We start from the raw sequence: 16,218 nt of genomic DNA, 5'->3' as shown, positions 1-16,218 counted from the left end.
TGTTTTGATTTGTTGGTTGGTTGGTTGATTTGAGAGTTGAGACAGATCGATCTCTGCTTGAATGGTACCTGCCCCAGTTTCAGACTTTCAGATTCTAATTACAACGCTTCTGATTGATGAGATGCTTTGAAACGTAAATTACGTACAGTGGCATGCTTGGATAGATCGACGAGGAAAATCCAACTGTGTACTGCATGGTTGAACGTGTCAATTTTGGACCATCGGTTTCGAGGAGTCATGGCAGAGCAGTACTACTACAGTAGTACCAGGAATTTCGCAGCATCTTTTGCAATTGATTCTTTACCATGATTGGACTAATTTCGATTCGCACTAGGCTTTACTCCATTCCATTCCAATTTGGTTCTTGGCCAATTGCTATGTAATTTTATTTTTTTTAAGATAATGAGTTGCTATGGCTGAGTTTATTTATAAACTTTTTCTTCAAACTTTCAATTTTTCCGTCACATTATTCTAATTTTAGCGTGAACTAAACACACCCTATATAATTTCTACCCTTATGTAGATCGCACACTTACTTCCACCCCTATGTAGATCACAGACTTACTGCCTTATGACTTCGAGAGATTAGCATATGTGGACCCCATGATTAGCGGACTCATCTTAGAGGATCGTATGTCTGGGGAGTCCATTCGCAATGATTTGGCTATTCTAGCCCATTTCCACTCTCAAGTACAGGTGCAACTAGTGGGTCGACTCACGATTCACAATCCCAATTATATGCCAATAAATACCCAAAAGTATATTTCTAAAATTTTGTTTTTGAAATTTCTAATTTGATTTTAATATGTAGATAGATTTTTATCACCAAGAGATGTCTTAAATTAAGTCCCGACAATAAAAAGTGTACCTACCCTAACTAACAGAAAAAACAAATCGCTCTGCCCATCCCCTCATCACGTGCCCACGTGCAATCCTCTTGTCACGTGTTGCCCTCTCCTTTTATATATGGAAATTGGGAGCGAGAGTATCTCCTGACATGTGAAGAGGACAAAGAAGGAAAAATAGATTCCAATTTCTGAATACATACCAAGAGAACTGTAGGAGTAAGTTTTCACAAAAGAAAACCCAACTCACTCGGGGATATTGTTGATCATGCTCTAAGTGAGTTCACGGGTAGATTCACTTGAACCACTACCAGAAAGTCTCAACTTACAGCACCAAACTGTAGGAGTAAGTTTTCACAAAAGAAAACCCAACTCACTCGGGGATATTGTTGATCATGCTCTAAGTGAGTTCACGGGTAGATTCACTTGAACCACTACCTGAAAGTCTCAACTTACAGCACCAACTGTTTTCCAGACTGCAACAAAACAAAGCAAAAATAAAGTCTTTGTGGGACGGAGGGAGTAGTATATAGAGACAGCACGTATATATAAGCTTGTAGGGTTTTTTTTTTTGCGCCATGTAGATGCTTGTTGAGTGTAGAGGCCACATTTTAATTAATCCATTATAAAAAATTGTATAACCTTCGTAATTTGAAAGTACGATCGTAACTATGTAAGTAAGTACTCTAAAAGTGGATACTGTAAAAAAATTACGATTTACTGGTGCATCGGTATCATGATACATTAGTTTTACTCGGTAAATAGTATCACTTTCATTCGGTTAGTTATGGATTTCCCTAGAGATCATTGTATTGTGTCTAACTCTAAAACTTCTTATATTCTAGGACAAAGGGAGTACTATCATGGTATTTATGTCCGCATGTACTTAATTAATTTCTACCCCTATGTAGATCACAAACTTAGTGTCCCTTGACTTTAAGAAATTAATAAGTTCTGGGCCCCACGACTAGCGGACTCATGTATGTTAGGGAGTCCCTTTGCAACAATTTGGCTATTCTAGTCCATTTCCACTCTCAAGTAAGGGTGCGACTAGTGGGTCAACTCACGATTCACAAACCCCACTTATAGGCCAACAAACATAAAAAAATCTATCTCTAAAATTTTGTTTTTGAAATTCCTAATTTGATTTTAATATGTAGATAGTTTTTTACATCCAACGGATATCTTAAGTTAAGTTCCAATAATAAAATGTGGACCCGCATCTAACTAACCGAAAAACAAATCGCTCCGCCCATCCCCTTCCCATGCACTATCCTCTTCCCGCGTATCTAGATATGCATTCAAAAATAATGAATTCCAATCTTTGAATGCATATCTAGAGATTGGGAGCGAGAGCATCTCCTGACGTGTCGAGAGGAGAAAGAAGGAAAAATGGATTCCAATTTTTGATGTATATCTAGAGATCTGTAGGAGTAATTTTTCATGAAAGAAACTCTAATTTTAAAATTGGGTTTCACTTAGGGATATTGTTGATCATGCTCTAAGTGGGTTCACGGGTGGACTCACTTAACCACTACATGAGAGAGTCTCAACTTACAGCGCCAACTGTTTCCCAGCCTGCAACAAAACAAAGCAAAAAACAAAACCATTTCAAAATACTAATGTACGGCCATTTATAAAGCATGATATCAGATGCTCCAATTACTCACAAGTAAACAAGTCTCCTGCAGAGTTGCAGTACTACTCTGCTGATGCAGGCCGGGTCACCGGCACTACATATTCTGGATGGATGCCTGAAACAGTAGGACCGGCAGCGGCGACCTCGCTGACAAGATCATCAGCTTCAAATAACTCAAAAGGAGTTTTTGTACAATAGCTAACTCTGCCATTAGATTCTGGCCAAATGAACTCCATGACAAGAAGAGCCATTGACATTGCTCATACCCAGAAGAGGTCACACTGCTGTTGCAATATAATTCAGTATAGTATTACATGACGTTGACGACACACTGCCTGCTTAGATACGTAGTATATATACATACAAGCATTGGATTGGATTGATTGCCTCCTGTGCTACACTTGCTTGTCTAATTTATTAATCCGATGCTTACATGTTCATGTCTCAATCAGACTTGTTCCTTTTTCCTGCTGCACCAAAAGGAATTATTGATATTATTATCATCAACCTGGGTGTTAGCTTCCGTACGTCGTCTAAATTGTAAGGGATTGTCAAGTCAGATTAGAAGCATCGTCTGTAAGAGAGATTGTTAGTTTGTAATTGATTGCACGAGCCATCGGATTACCTGCATGACAGTGACAATGGAGATGACTTGACTACTTGTGCGTGTGATGGCCGTATCCGGTCTCTAGAACGGCACACATCCATTTTTCCATAGCAACTCAAGAACTGCAGCTTGGTGGATGAAAGATTGATCTTGACCTGCATCCACCTTCCCTTATCTCTGACTGATACTCCCAACACTTGTGCGGATCATGACAGCCTGCATGAGACACAACGGCACAGCTGATGGGTATGCAGGTAGGAACAGGCAACCTGGTTCATCCAAGGTTTATGAAAGAAAATGCAAATGGCACTATGGCAGTCAAACAATCTTTTATTTTGAAAATGAGGTTGGTACTGTACAATTTCTTGCAAACCGAAATGTAGGGTCTGAAGTTGAGGAGCATCATTACCTGTAGCTAGCCTGTCGATTCTGCACGGATTTGGTGTTCTAGAGAATGGCGCGGACCTGAAATAAAAAAAGCCAGCATAGAAAACGACATGCCAAGCTGTGTTCAAGGATTCAAACCTGATTTGAGAAAATTCTGAAGCTCTCCAAATTTGACATAGCAATCAGTTGTAGGATAGGTTCCAACACCTCTGAAAGTTCTTTGCTAACCTGCAGCCACTAGAATTTTCAATGCATCAGTTCACGTAGTTGGACAATACAATTTGAAAACATGACATGTTTGGCACCTTGCTGGCTGTTACTCCACAACTCAGCAACAAACTGACAGATGCGATCTAGATTCTAGAAGACTGAGAAAAGCAATACGAATTAGATGCAGCTCAGAGAGGAGGGAAAGAAATGTAAGTGTGAAACTAATTTGGAATCGGAAAGCAGAGCTCTCTGTCAATCATGTGCCTGCAGCAAACATTAACTCAAGCTTCTAAGGAAAGAAGTCCACTCTAACAATTTAAAAAAGAAATGATGCACTCCAAAAGGTTCTCTAGGTTCATTCCAGTTCAAGAAACCTGTTACCGCTACAAAATCAGGTTTGGCATGAACTTCCAGAAATCCAAACCAAGGGCCATGACTTAGGGTGTGTTCTTTAGTCAAGGTTTCCAACTTTACCTCCATCATTTTCCACGCAAACTGTGCATTTTTTGCCAAAAAAATAATTCTATAGTAAAGTTACTTTAAAAAATCATATTAATCCATTTTTAAGTTCTTTTAAGCTAATACTTAACTAATCATGTGCTAATCTGCTGCTCCATTTCCGTGTGTGGATGATTAGCTCCCAACCTACACTAAACACAGCCTTAGAGAAACATAAACAGATGTAGTGAATTAGTATGGAGCTGTACAACAATTACAAATTGCAACAGATAAAAAATGTTAAAAGGGGCCTCAAGCCCAACTCACCTAACCGAAAATACAGTAGTATATTCCTCAATAAAAAGCAGAGATAAATCCAGGAAGTACTAACACATATGACTCACTGTCAAGCAAGCTGTAAGTTTTGGCCAAAAAGGAAAGAGTTACAACCTAGTGTAAAAAAAAGGAAGGATAATAAGTTACAAACTTCCATTACAATACATTGTCTATGCAATCCACATCAGCTGAACAAGCAATCAAATGACAGATGATGTACTGAATTAGGTCTGACCAACTAAAACAATTCCCATCTCTTCACTTTCACTCGAATAGTTTGCTGATCTATGCAGATTATACGTAGCTAAATGAGAAGTGGGGACAGTTTACAATAATATGCACAGCAGCAGTTGAGCGAAACATAAACTAGCCTATCTCAAGCATCATACACAATATAGTCAAACACAACTAAACATGTTTGTGCAAAAGAAAATATATCTCACCAAAAGATATCAGCAATAATACAAGCAAAGTTACTCTTTCAGAAATTTTATTAGCTGTATGAAGGTCAGAATTGTTACATAACGTTATCAACTGAATCCTCTCTGCTCCCCGTACTCCCTTTTACATTTACAGCTTCAGTATATCCTATACTCCATTTTTTCTGTACACAACAATAGATGAAAATCTTACAGCCATAAACATCATAACTGATCAACAGAAGCAGGCTCAGGCCGGGTCATGAGCCATGCGCCGTTCAACAAATGCAAGCACAATGCTATGCAGATTGCAGCGATAACCATGGACCTTTCGCTCATGTGCCTCAAGGCACACAATCCAGCCCCAATCGCGGCATCACCCCCAGCCCTCGCGCCTTCATGAAGTCTCCACATCACAAAGTCGAGAAACGATCGCACTGCCTCAAATGTTGCCCTCCCAGTCAAATCCAGCACGAGCCTCCGGTTGCTCGGCACCGCAAGCACGGTCGACACAGTCTCCACCCATCCTTCCCCATCCCCACCATTGCCACTACCACTACCACTACCATTGTTACTACCATTTTGATTGGAATTGGCATTGGGGTTAGGGTTAGATAGTACACTATGGGATGTTTTTACCAGTGTCTCCATGGAGGCATTGCAGAGTGCGACGAGAAGCTGCTGTAGCCTGGCGCCATAGGAGGGGTTCGTGGCGGCGGCGAAGAGCTGGTCGTAGGTGTTGATGTGGATGGTCTTGTCTATGAACACCCCCACGGCGGTGGCCGTGAAGACCTCGACCCAGCTGCGGATCGCTCTCCGGCAACTCCCGGTGGTGACCACATCGACCCAGCTCGGCGACGACGAGCCCGACGAAGGATCGGACGGGGCGGAGTAGTAGGCGAGCACGAGCTGGCTCCCGAAGCTGCCGGCGACGGCCGACGCGAGGCGCTCGCCGGAAGGGGATAGGATCCTGTCGAGCAGGCGGTCCGAGAAGGCCGCCTCATCACCGGAGGAGGAGGAGGCGGCGGCGGTGGCGTAGCCGCGGAGCACGCCGGTGGTGAGGGCCCCGGAGAGCGCGGAGGCGGAGGCGGAGGCCTCGGGAGAGGAAGCGAGCTTGGAGAGCTGCCTGACCGTGGGGGGGATGGAGTCGGAGTCGGAGCGGAGGAAGGCGGCGAGGTCGGAAGCCACGTCGGCGACGGCGTCGGCGAGGGACGCGAGGGCGGAGGCGACGCGGGCGATGCGGCGGCGCCGCGCGGCGACGGCCGGGTGGTGGTATACCAGGTAGGCCCCCGCGGCGGCGCCTGCCCACGCGAGCCAGCGGCGGCGGCGGCGGGAGAAGGCGAGGAGGCGGTCCATGGCGCGGCGGCGGCGGCGGCCGGAGTTGGGTTTCGGATGGGGAACTCTGCTCAAGGGCTCCATGAGTACGTGGCGTGTGGTGATGGGTAGCTCGCATTTTCTTTTTTTTTTTTCTTTTTTATTTTTTAGAGGGATAGTAGACTCGCAAATTGGATCGTGGAAAATAAATTTGGATCCAATTTGGCCCAATACAAACTTCTATTATTCCATTTAGGCCCATCTTGGTGGGCCCATTCGAGTTTTTAAAGTCTAGAACGAAAATTGCAAAGTGGTTAGGCCGAATTTTGACCGCACACGGGGATTTCGTACCTAATTTGGCCCGTGACAGTTTAGAGTAGTGACAGATGAGAAGTGTATCTAATCCAATTCGGCCCGTCCATTTTTGGATTCTTAATAAGAGTATTTGTAATTTTTAATAGTACTCATTCCAAAATAAATAAATAAATAGTACTATTCTGTATGCAATTTTTGTCAAGCACTGTATAGGAGTATGAGATGGCAAGAGATCGGGTTAAACACATCATGCACTAAGATGTACACGTGGACGCAGGGGATTGGTTTGGTGAACGCATCAACAGAGATGGATAATGCAAGTGGGTTCTGTGGGTGGATGGCAGCTGCAGCTAGTAAAGTCTCCGTCACTATCTGCTTTGTCAACTTAATCTCTTCTTCTTTTGTGCATGGAACAACGCGTGGATTCATTCAGTATACTGGTTCGTACACTGAAGTTTGTAGTATACTTTTTGCAGTATTCAACGGAAGATACACATCATCATCATCCATGCGAGAGATTTTCTTATTCTTCTTTTTTTCTGAGATATGTATGTGCCAAAAGTCAAAAACAGTTTCGAGTTGTTCTGTTGTTTCCGATGGATTTTTGTTGTTTCCTCGATTAGCTAGTTTAGCCGGTGCGCAGCAATCCACTTCTGAATCTGACAGACATGTTCGTGGTTTCTGAATGAGAATGAAAAAAAAAAAGAAACATAATGCTTTATGCTTAATGTTGAAGGGTCTGACATAACATAAGCCTGCAATTTTCTCCTCTCCGTAACTCCGTTACTGCAGGCAGGTTCAAACCCTCTAGATGGAGTAGTAATTTGTATGCGAAAATGCAGTAGAAATGACGGTAATTAGTGCACGATTAGTCAATCGAATCAGCAGTATTAACGGCAGGCGATCGATCGCCATGTCCGAGGTGAGCGGCAGCGACGACGAAGGGCTTGTTTTGGAGTCCCGAACCGGCCGCCCGGCGGCAGCGTAGGCAGATGGTCGGCCGGCAGAGTCAAAACAAAAGATCTCGCCAACAGGAAGGTTAAACTTTGGAATTTATCTATCACTCGTAAACCTCGAAAACACAATGCCTCTGAATAAGCGAGCGAAATTAGACAGCCAGTCAGGCAGGTCCAGATTCCAGCAACGCCGCATTTACACGGGACCAGCAAATTGAGCTCTTTGTTTTATCGTCTCTGACAGCGTCTTCCAAACCAAGAAAAAAATGCATGTTAAGGTCAGGTCAGGCCAGGAGAGATGAGCAGTTTATCATTTTGCATCAGACTCAACAGCTCACCAGTTATCAACATCCACAATAACGCTACTAGTAGTGGAGTTACCTGCTAAGTGTCCATCAGAACCAGATAGCTACTAGAGTCCTGCTCCCTCAATTCTAAAATATAAGACACAACTACCATTGATCCAAAGATAAAGAAATAACTATTATCATCTTATCGTTATAAATATAGAACCTATTTAGATTGTAGCCAAAATAAACCTTACCAAATTTTTGCAATATCAAAATTTTAGTAAGATACCAAAATTTTGACAGGATTTCTTATGTATTTAGCAAATTTAGTAACAAATTAAACGTAGACATTTTTTTTGACAACTTTAAAAAAAATGGTATGGTTGAAAATGACATCAACGTAAACCGAACCATAATGTATGGATCCAATAAAATTTAGATTTAAAGATAAATGATAAAAATAATAATTTAGTGAAGATAAGATGCTAGTTAATTGATTATACGCATACATGTTTTTATTGTAGTTATGCCTTATATATTTTGGGATGGAGGGTGTCTGATCAGGTTAAGATTGAACCCACTTAGAGCAGGTACAATAGCAGGCTATAAGCCAGCTGCAAACATATTTTAAGGACATAAATAAAAAGAGAGAAGAGCAGCGGGTTATAGATTTGTAGCCAGCTGTAGCACGGACTCCAAGATGCAGTGTGTACATGACAGGTGGGACCATGTATTAATAGTGTAGTATATAACTATTGTATGGATGAGCTATTAGATTGGCTATAGATGAATTGGAGTTAGTTGTTGGCTATACTATTATACTTGCTCCTACTATAAGCTTATGTGAAGGAGAGATGTAATAAAAAAATTAAGGGTGTTGGCTCTCATGCAAGAGCTAGCTTAATACAAGCTCCAAGACAAATATAATTAATGTATAAGTGAGAGATAGAGAGAGGAGAAAAAAATTGTAGCCAACCTTACAACTAATATATTATATGTGTTGGCTTTAAAATTAATTAATAGTAAGAAGTGAGCTCTATTATTATCCTTTCCCTGCTCTTAGTGACTGACAGGCAGCTCAACCACATCGATTCGCCACGCAGCAACACCACTTGCACCACCGCCCCTCGTCTCAGCTCATCTCCTCGTCAAACTTCGCTTTCCCCAAAGTCTTCCTCTTCCCTCCCCTCTCTCTCTCTCCCCCATCTCCATGCCGCCATAAGTATCAGCAGCATCGCACCCGGAATCGGAATCCCCAAACCCAACACCATCACCCCCCAACAACAAGAGATCATCGAAGCCCCAACAAGTCGCATGACATCCATGGCGACGCCGCCGCCCAAGACCCTCCTCCTGCTCGTCCTCGCGCTATCCGTCATCCTCGCCTCGGCCACCGCGTTCCACCACCACCACCACCACGACGGAGGAGCCGAAGCTGGAGGAGGAGGAGGAGGGGGAGGCGGGTTCTTCGAGGTGCCGTGGTTCGGCCCGCCGGGGGGAGGCGGGTGGGGGGCGTGGGGAGCCGGCTACGGCGGCGCCGGAGGACACGAGATGGCGCGGCCGTCGACGGTGTGCATGGAGAAGGGCGCCTGCTACAAGAAGCGGCTCACCTGCCCGGACAAGTGCTTCAAGTCCTTCAGCTTCAAGGACAAGCACGGCGGCGGCGGCGGCGGCGGCGGCGGGTGCAGCTTCGATTGCAACAAGTGCGAGGCCACCTGCTAATTAATCAAACCGAATGATCCATGGATGGCGAAGAATCGATGGCCCTCTCTACTGAAACTGATGGATGTGTATGGTATGGGGTGTTGAATTAATCGTCAGTCATTAGAGTTTTGTTAATTAGCTACTTACTGAATGGAATGGAATGTAATGGAATATATTTTGGTGAGCTGCGAGAGTCTGTAAGTATTCAGGTGTGTGTGTGGTGTTCTTGATGATAATGATGAATAAAACGAGAGGAATTCATCGATTCTTTGACCGTATGAATTTGATTTGAGCTGAGCTGAGCAGCAATAGTAGTAGCGAACTTTAACGATCAGCACTTCGTCTCTTCTTCTTGTCCTTCACATCGTCCGTAGAATTGTCAAGCAGTCCATAGTGAAGGAATTTTTTTTCCTACTTATTACAGGTACAGGATTAAATTGTTTTCCAACAAAAATAAATCTTCCAATCCAAAGAGCCTCTTAATCAAAATCTACGAGAAGGTTGATGCTGAGCCGACTGATACATTAGTTCGGTTTTCCGGACTGATTACAGGCGGAGATGATTTCGACGTAGAACTACCAGCTGCTCTCGTTGATTTCCCTATCAAAAATGAAACCAGCTAGTTTTTCTTTTTTTAAAAAAACACGCTTCAAGAAGTTTCATTTCGTTGCAGAGTCAAATCAACAACAACAATGAGAAGAAGAAAATGCATGAATTCCGTCACCAAGTTAAAGTTGGAGCTGATGTGAACAGAATGAAAATGTGTAGTCAAAGATGGATAGTTGAGCTGGGCCAACAGCCCATCCATAGCCTAGGCCAGCCCATCACTTGCTCTGGATTTTGGTACGTTTGCCTTCCGTGGGCTTCTCATGTGGATAGATGGGTCATGGGCGCGGCCGCGCGGGCTGGGCTAATGGATTTGGAGTTGGTTCACTTTTCAATTGGGCCAGGCCCTCCAGGAAAATTTGCTGGATTACTTTCAACTGGGCAGCCCTATTAGTAGTTGGGCCGCCTTCCCCCATTTGTCTTGCTCATTATCTCATCAAGAAATGGTTGGGTTTATGTCTTTCATGACGAGATTAGTCATGGGTATTTTTCTCTTCTCAATACAGCTTGTTTGGTTCACAGAGGTGAGAGAGTGCATTTCATTAGTTCAGAGTACATACTGGTCCTGTTCTTTTCTGATTAAGATCCAGATTTTATCTCGGTCTTAATTAGTACACTTTTCAAACTACTAACAGTAGGTTTTTTACGAAAACTTTATATATAGAAGTTGCTTTAAAATATCAAATATATCTATTTATCAAGTTTTTAATAATTGAATTTAATTAATCATGTGCTAATGATTTTCCTGTTTTACGTACGTCAACTTAATCTTTGTATTTGTAAGTTCAAACACCACCTTAGAGTCACAATAAAAGATTCAATATTTTGTGCAGTGTGTTCGTTCTACTAGCATCTTCATGGAAGGAAGGGGAAAAAGGAACACCTTCCATCTATATATATATGTATATCCAATTGTCGTCTGTCCTGTTCTGAATATTTTTCTTGTTATTATCTTGGTCGTATGCTGGAAAACATGCTGTTTTATTGCACGTTGATCCCATGGGATGCCGGCATCATATGATCACACGACTTTTCACCTTTCCTCGACCTCCTGAAGCCTCCAAACCAAAGAACAAATTACGACAAACCAGGCAAAAAAAAAAAAAAAAAAAAAACACACACCAAACTATCTCAACTCTGAAAGTCTGAACTTCTGAAGTCCAAAACCGAAAGTCTGACTGATAACACGCACGAATTAATGATTCCGAGAAGAAAGAAAGACTCTTACTAATCCAATGGGGGATAGATGGCGATGCTAACTAAAAATACGCCAAAATTTCTTCCCTCTACCGACGGCTCGTGTCTGACTTGCTGACCGGTGAAAATTCGGCGTAAAAATCCTAAACCTTTTGCCCATCTCGCGTATGTTGAAAGCATCTGTTTTTCTATATTTTAGTCTTAATCTAATCAGTTGCCGTCACTTGTCAGTCATCAGGATCGCGTGTTCTGACTATCCATTTGGGGATTTCTTTTTTCTTCCCAATTTTGTTTGTCTCCTCTGTCCACGAATATAAAACTATTTTTCAAAACAGTGATAAGTTAAATATTTTTAAATTTAATCGTTAATATAAAAGTCATAAATACTAACGATGTAAAAATGATATTATGTAGATTTATCCTTAAAAAAAACCATCATAATATACAACTCTAATACGTTTTAGAGGTATTATTGGTCAAGGTAGCACATTAGATATTGCATTGATATCTAAAATGCTTATAATTATGTAAGAAGATGGTAGATGTATATTTCATGAAAAGTCATCTTCCTCCTTGGTCCAAAATAGTATCTCCATCCCAAAATATATGATGCCGTGGACTTATCGTATAACGTTTAACCATTTATTTTATTATTAAAATAATATATAAATATTATTTATTTTATTGTGACATGTTTTATCACTGAAGAAACTATAAATTAACTTATAATTTTATATATTTATATTAATTTTTAAAATAAGACAAATGATCAAATATTATGAGAAAAGTTAATGGTGTCATGCATTTCGAAATGAAGATAATGCTTGTGAAGTTTCAAGCAGCCACCGATTGGTACCTACATATTCTCAATTTTGTTAAAGTTTAATCAGCTTATCAGCATGGGCAATTACCAACGTGACAGATTACCAAAAACTATACTAGGACCAATGACCATTGAAGTAAATCAACGCGTGCTTTTGTTCGAAGACTTTCCTGTAGATGCACGTGGATTTGCATGGGAGATATATGTTGCTGCTGTTGTTTTCTGATCAGAATTTCAGAACCGGATGTCCTAAAAAAATTCAGAACCCGTATTGTGGCCTGGATGGGCCAGGAGATGAGGAGATGATGGAGATATCTCATGTTCCAACGACCATAGAACAGAACGATGATACTCTCTCCGTTTCAAAATATTTAACACCGTTGACTTTTTAGCACATATTTGACTATTCGTCTTATTAAAAAATTCATGAAATATGTAAAACTTATGTGCACGTGAAAGTATATTTAACAATGAATCAAATAATATGAAAAGAATAATTAATTTTTTAAATAAAACGAATGGTCAAACACGTACTAAAAAGTCAACGGTGTCAAACATTTTGAAACGGAAGTAGTATTATACATAACTGTTTCATGCTGCTACTGCTGTTGTTATCTATAACTCATAGCTGAATTAATTGTCATGGATGGTTCCATGATGTAAGTGGGCAAGTCCACGAACCCACTTATAATATAAATAAACAGTAACCTATCTAGTTATCCACTAATTTACTCCATCCCATTGACACATTGTATTAATACGAATGTCACATCCTTTAAAATCTCTTATATTATAGAACAAATAGAGTATATTATAAGTGGATTCGTGAACCTGCCTGCTTGCACCTGGTTCACAGCCCCATCCTTTTATCCCTTGCTGATTATAAGCCATGAATCCATGATGCACATTAGTTCTTAACAACTTAAAATCCAATCAAAATCCAAGGATGAAAAGTAAAGTAAAAGAACAATAAAATGATCTTTAAAATTATGATTTAAAATTTAATTCTAATTGCGGTAGATATAAACAGGAGAGCAACGATGGAGTCGTTACAATCTGATAGTGTTTGCATAAAGGAAGAGAGATAAACGTCAGGAAATTTAATTAAGAGCGATTAGTCGTCATTGCCACTCATGATTATATAATTAAGAACGGTTTGAGCGTGTGATCACTAAAAGAGAGCCAGCCAGGCCATACATACGTCAAGCATTTTTGCTTGGACAAGTCAATAATACCTAATTATTTTAACCAAGAAAAGCTGATAACAATATCATACTCCATATTTCATCTATTTGGTACTGGGACCGAGTGATACGTGGTAGCAGTAGCACACACTAATTTAGTAATTTTTAGTATGATCGGAAACGTCACTCTGTTTCTCCTACGCAATTAGGTATATATATATATATATATATATATATATATATATATATATATAAAGCTTATCGATCTATTGATTGCGTGCTCATCTATATTAGCCCTATACACGAATGAATGAGAAGTTGAGAACAGCGCAAAAAAAAAAAAACATCCACCTTATTAGTCAATAGCTAAATTTATGATACTTATAACACATTGGAGGAAAACATTGTTAGTTGCCACCGACGAATTAAAGTCGAATTCCACAAACATGATCTTAACCAACAAATCAAATTTCTTCCATAATGATGGTAGTATGATTATGTCAAACATGATCTCAACTGACAAATCAATTTTCTTCCCAAATGATAGTAGTACTTATCACCATTTCAGTTAGTTAATTAACAGTTATTAGTCAACTGATGGTACCATGTCATACGGTAAGTTCTCATTTCCCCCGTGGTGATTAGTGATTAGATTGAACGGATTTCTCCCCTATTTGCTCGGAGTTACGGTGATGATCCGAATGTATTGGAGCCATGCATGCCGTGGCCTTTGATGCATGTAGATCCAGCTATATACGGATAAGATTTTTAAAAAAAAACCCAATGCATTTTTCCTTTTACCATTCATTTCGGCGAACCATTGTTCTGTCGATCCATCGGTATCCTGGTCAATTGGCAAGTTGACGAAATGCCACGTGAGCTTAATTTGCTGGTTGGTTTATCAGATACATCCAAATTCAAATGTAAAACTTAAATTTATTTTGAGTTGGTTTTGAGATTTTTTTCATTGTAATTTATTTTTAGCACTGGTTTTTAAATCGCTAAGAACACAACCTATTTTGATGAATTCGTTTATTTTGTCCCACAAAACTAATAGCACTATCCACTTTGAACAAACAAGATTTATTTAATTATGACCATTCGCTAATCCGGCCAAGACCTTTCTCTCTTCTCTCCCTCTATAAAAAGCCTCTTCCTCATTTCCTCTTCCATTTCTTCTCCTACTTGTTGGCTTCTATCTCCTGTTAATTAATTTCTCAAGATTAGTAGTAAAAGGGTAGGGTATTAGTGGCGTGATTAATTTGGCGGGAGCAGCGATGAGAAGTGGCGGGAGCGGCGGCGGCGGCGGCAAGCTGGTGAGCTGGCTATGGCGGGCGCCGCGCCGGGCGCTGTGCCGCGCGCGGGACTTCTACGTGCGGAGCATCACCGGCTGCGCCGGCCACCTCCCGCCGGACGCCGCCTTCGGCTACGGCTACCCGACGTTCGCCGCCCCGACGACGCCGACCATGTCGAGGAACAGCAGCTTCGCCTCCTCCCGCTACTCCGCCGGCGGCGGCGGCGACGACGACATGCGCGAGCTCGTCCGCGCCGCGTCGCAGAGGCTGGCGGCGGAGCGCGCCGCCGCGGCCGCGGAGCCGGCGACCGTGCCGCGGAGCCAGAGCGTGGCCATGGCGAGGATCGACGAGGACCGGCCGTGCGAGTTCGCCGGAGTTGGGCTGGTGTTCCCCCGGAGCCAGAGCTGCGCCGTGGGCGCCGGCCGCGTCGGTGGGCGGAGGGGGAGGGTAGCTGCCGTGGCATGAACCACCGCCGCCGATCGCCGCCGGCGATTCTTGCGTGCGGTGAGGCGTAGAACGAAAGCGAAGGACACGAACACACGACGTGTTCTTGTTCAAATTTCGATGTTTTCTTTTTCTTCTGCTCCAAAATTTGCAGCTGCGATCTGTAATTCTTGTTGTTTGCCACTATTGATCTTCATTTTTTTATATTGTTCTTGTTCATCTGTAAACATCCCATTAAGAAGAACAGAATTAAATTACTCGTTTGGTTGGCTTGGTCGACCGAGGTAAAAAACTGAGAGGATTTTTAAGGTGATTTTCACCCTAGGCGAGATGGATTCAAAGATATATCAGATATCTTTGAATTTCGGGTGAATTTTCAAGCTAGGGAGATAGATTCGAAGATATCTGCATCAGAAATCTTGAGGTAGATTTCGTCGGCAGCCCATGCGATCCTATCCTTGTGTCGATTGGTGTTGAATAATTCATCTGGAGTAGTATGCGGAGTCAAATCCCGTTTTAACCAGTCAACGGTACACCAACCATTCGGAAACCGAAATGGTGAAAGCTCTGTCACTATTTTGGTTCTCTATTATCCAATGCAGGATTATCTTTAATTTTTTGTTTGAGATGTAACGGTTGCTTGAAGGAACGTATCAAAACAAAGGGCCTCATCTGTTGCCCTATAGTTTATAAGCCAAAGCCAAAATTTGAATTTTAAAACTTGATTTTGAATTTGATTTTAATGTTTTTTCAACATAGTTTTTTTTTCAACTTTGGCTTTTCAATCACTAAAAACATACATACAAAAGTTTTACTTACATATCATTTTTTTAATCACTAATAAGCTGTTATGGCTTATAATAAGATGTGAGCAACCGATGGGGACCAAAGGATTGGAATATCTAAGAAAATTTCTTATACACGCCTTATAGAGCATTTTGAGATTATCAAATTCCTATGGATTAATTTCTTAATTCTTATGCCCCAAATGACACTTCTCCTTTTGTCTCTCTACTTTCTCTCTCGTATCCACCAAATTCCTGTGCATTTTTATATCTCCATGAGATTTGGTAGCGCGTGACATTGTAACACATGTGTTTTTGTAATTTAGAGTATGACCAACAACTTATTCTATTCCATATCCTCAGATTTAACCCAAATGACACTTCTCCTTTTGTCTCTCTACTTCCTCTCTCGAATCCACCAAAT

The 16,218-nt window shown here is 41.5% G+C and overlaps 3 protein-coding genes across 3 annotated transcripts; 2 read left to right on the top strand and 1 right to left on the bottom strand.

Annotated features, from left to right (window-relative positions):
* Positions 1 to 4,921: 4,921 nt before the first annotated feature.
* On the bottom strand, positions 4,922 to 6,316 carry LOC127778372 (protein PHLOEM PROTEIN 2-LIKE A10-like). Its single transcript, XM_052304958.1, has one exon. The coding sequence runs from the start codon at positions 6,298 to 6,300 to the stop codon at positions 5,107 to 5,109; it is 1,194 nt and encodes a 397-aa protein (XP_052160918.1). The 5' UTR covers positions 6,301 to 6,316; the 3' UTR covers positions 4,922 to 5,106.
* Positions 6,317 to 8,853: 2,537 nt separating this feature from the next.
* Positions 8,854 to 9,728, top strand: LOC127778864 (uncharacterized). Its single transcript, XM_052305505.1, has one exon. It carries the CDS (start codon positions 9,071 to 9,073, stop codon positions 9,476 to 9,478), a length of 408 nt encoding a protein of 135 aa, XP_052161465.1. The 5' UTR covers positions 8,854 to 9,070; the 3' UTR covers positions 9,479 to 9,728.
* Positions 9,729 to 14,467: 4,739 nt separating this feature from the next.
* Positions 14,468 to 15,288, top strand: LOC127780543 (uncharacterized). Its single transcript, XM_052307461.1, has one exon. The coding sequence runs from the start codon at positions 14,548 to 14,550 to the stop codon at positions 15,028 to 15,030; it is 483 nt and encodes a 160-aa protein (XP_052163421.1). The 5' UTR covers positions 14,468 to 14,547; the 3' UTR covers positions 15,031 to 15,288.
* The last annotated feature ends 930 nt before the right edge of the window (positions 15,289 to 16,218 follow it).

The sequence above is a fragment of the Oryza glaberrima genome, chromosome 7 (genome assembly GCF_000147395.1).
Source record: "Oryza glaberrima chromosome 7, OglaRS2, whole genome shotgun sequence".
NCBI classification, from domain to species: Eukaryota; Viridiplantae; Streptophyta; class Magnoliopsida; order Poales; family Poaceae; genus Oryza; species Oryza glaberrima.
This window is presented reverse-complemented; position numbering and strand designations above follow the sequence as displayed.

Coding starts and splice junctions, on each gene's coding strand:
- LOC127780543 (XM_052307461.1), top strand. CDS start 14,548: ATGAGAAGTGGCGGGAGCGGCGGCGGCGGCGGCAAGCTGGTGAGCTGG.
- LOC127778372 (XM_052304958.1), bottom strand. CDS start 6,300: ATGGAGCCCTTGAGCAGAGTTCCCCATCCGAAACCCAACTCCGGCCGC.
- LOC127778864 (XM_052305505.1), top strand. CDS start 9,071: ATGACATCCATGGCGACGCCGCCGCCCAAGACCCTCCTCCTGCTCGTC.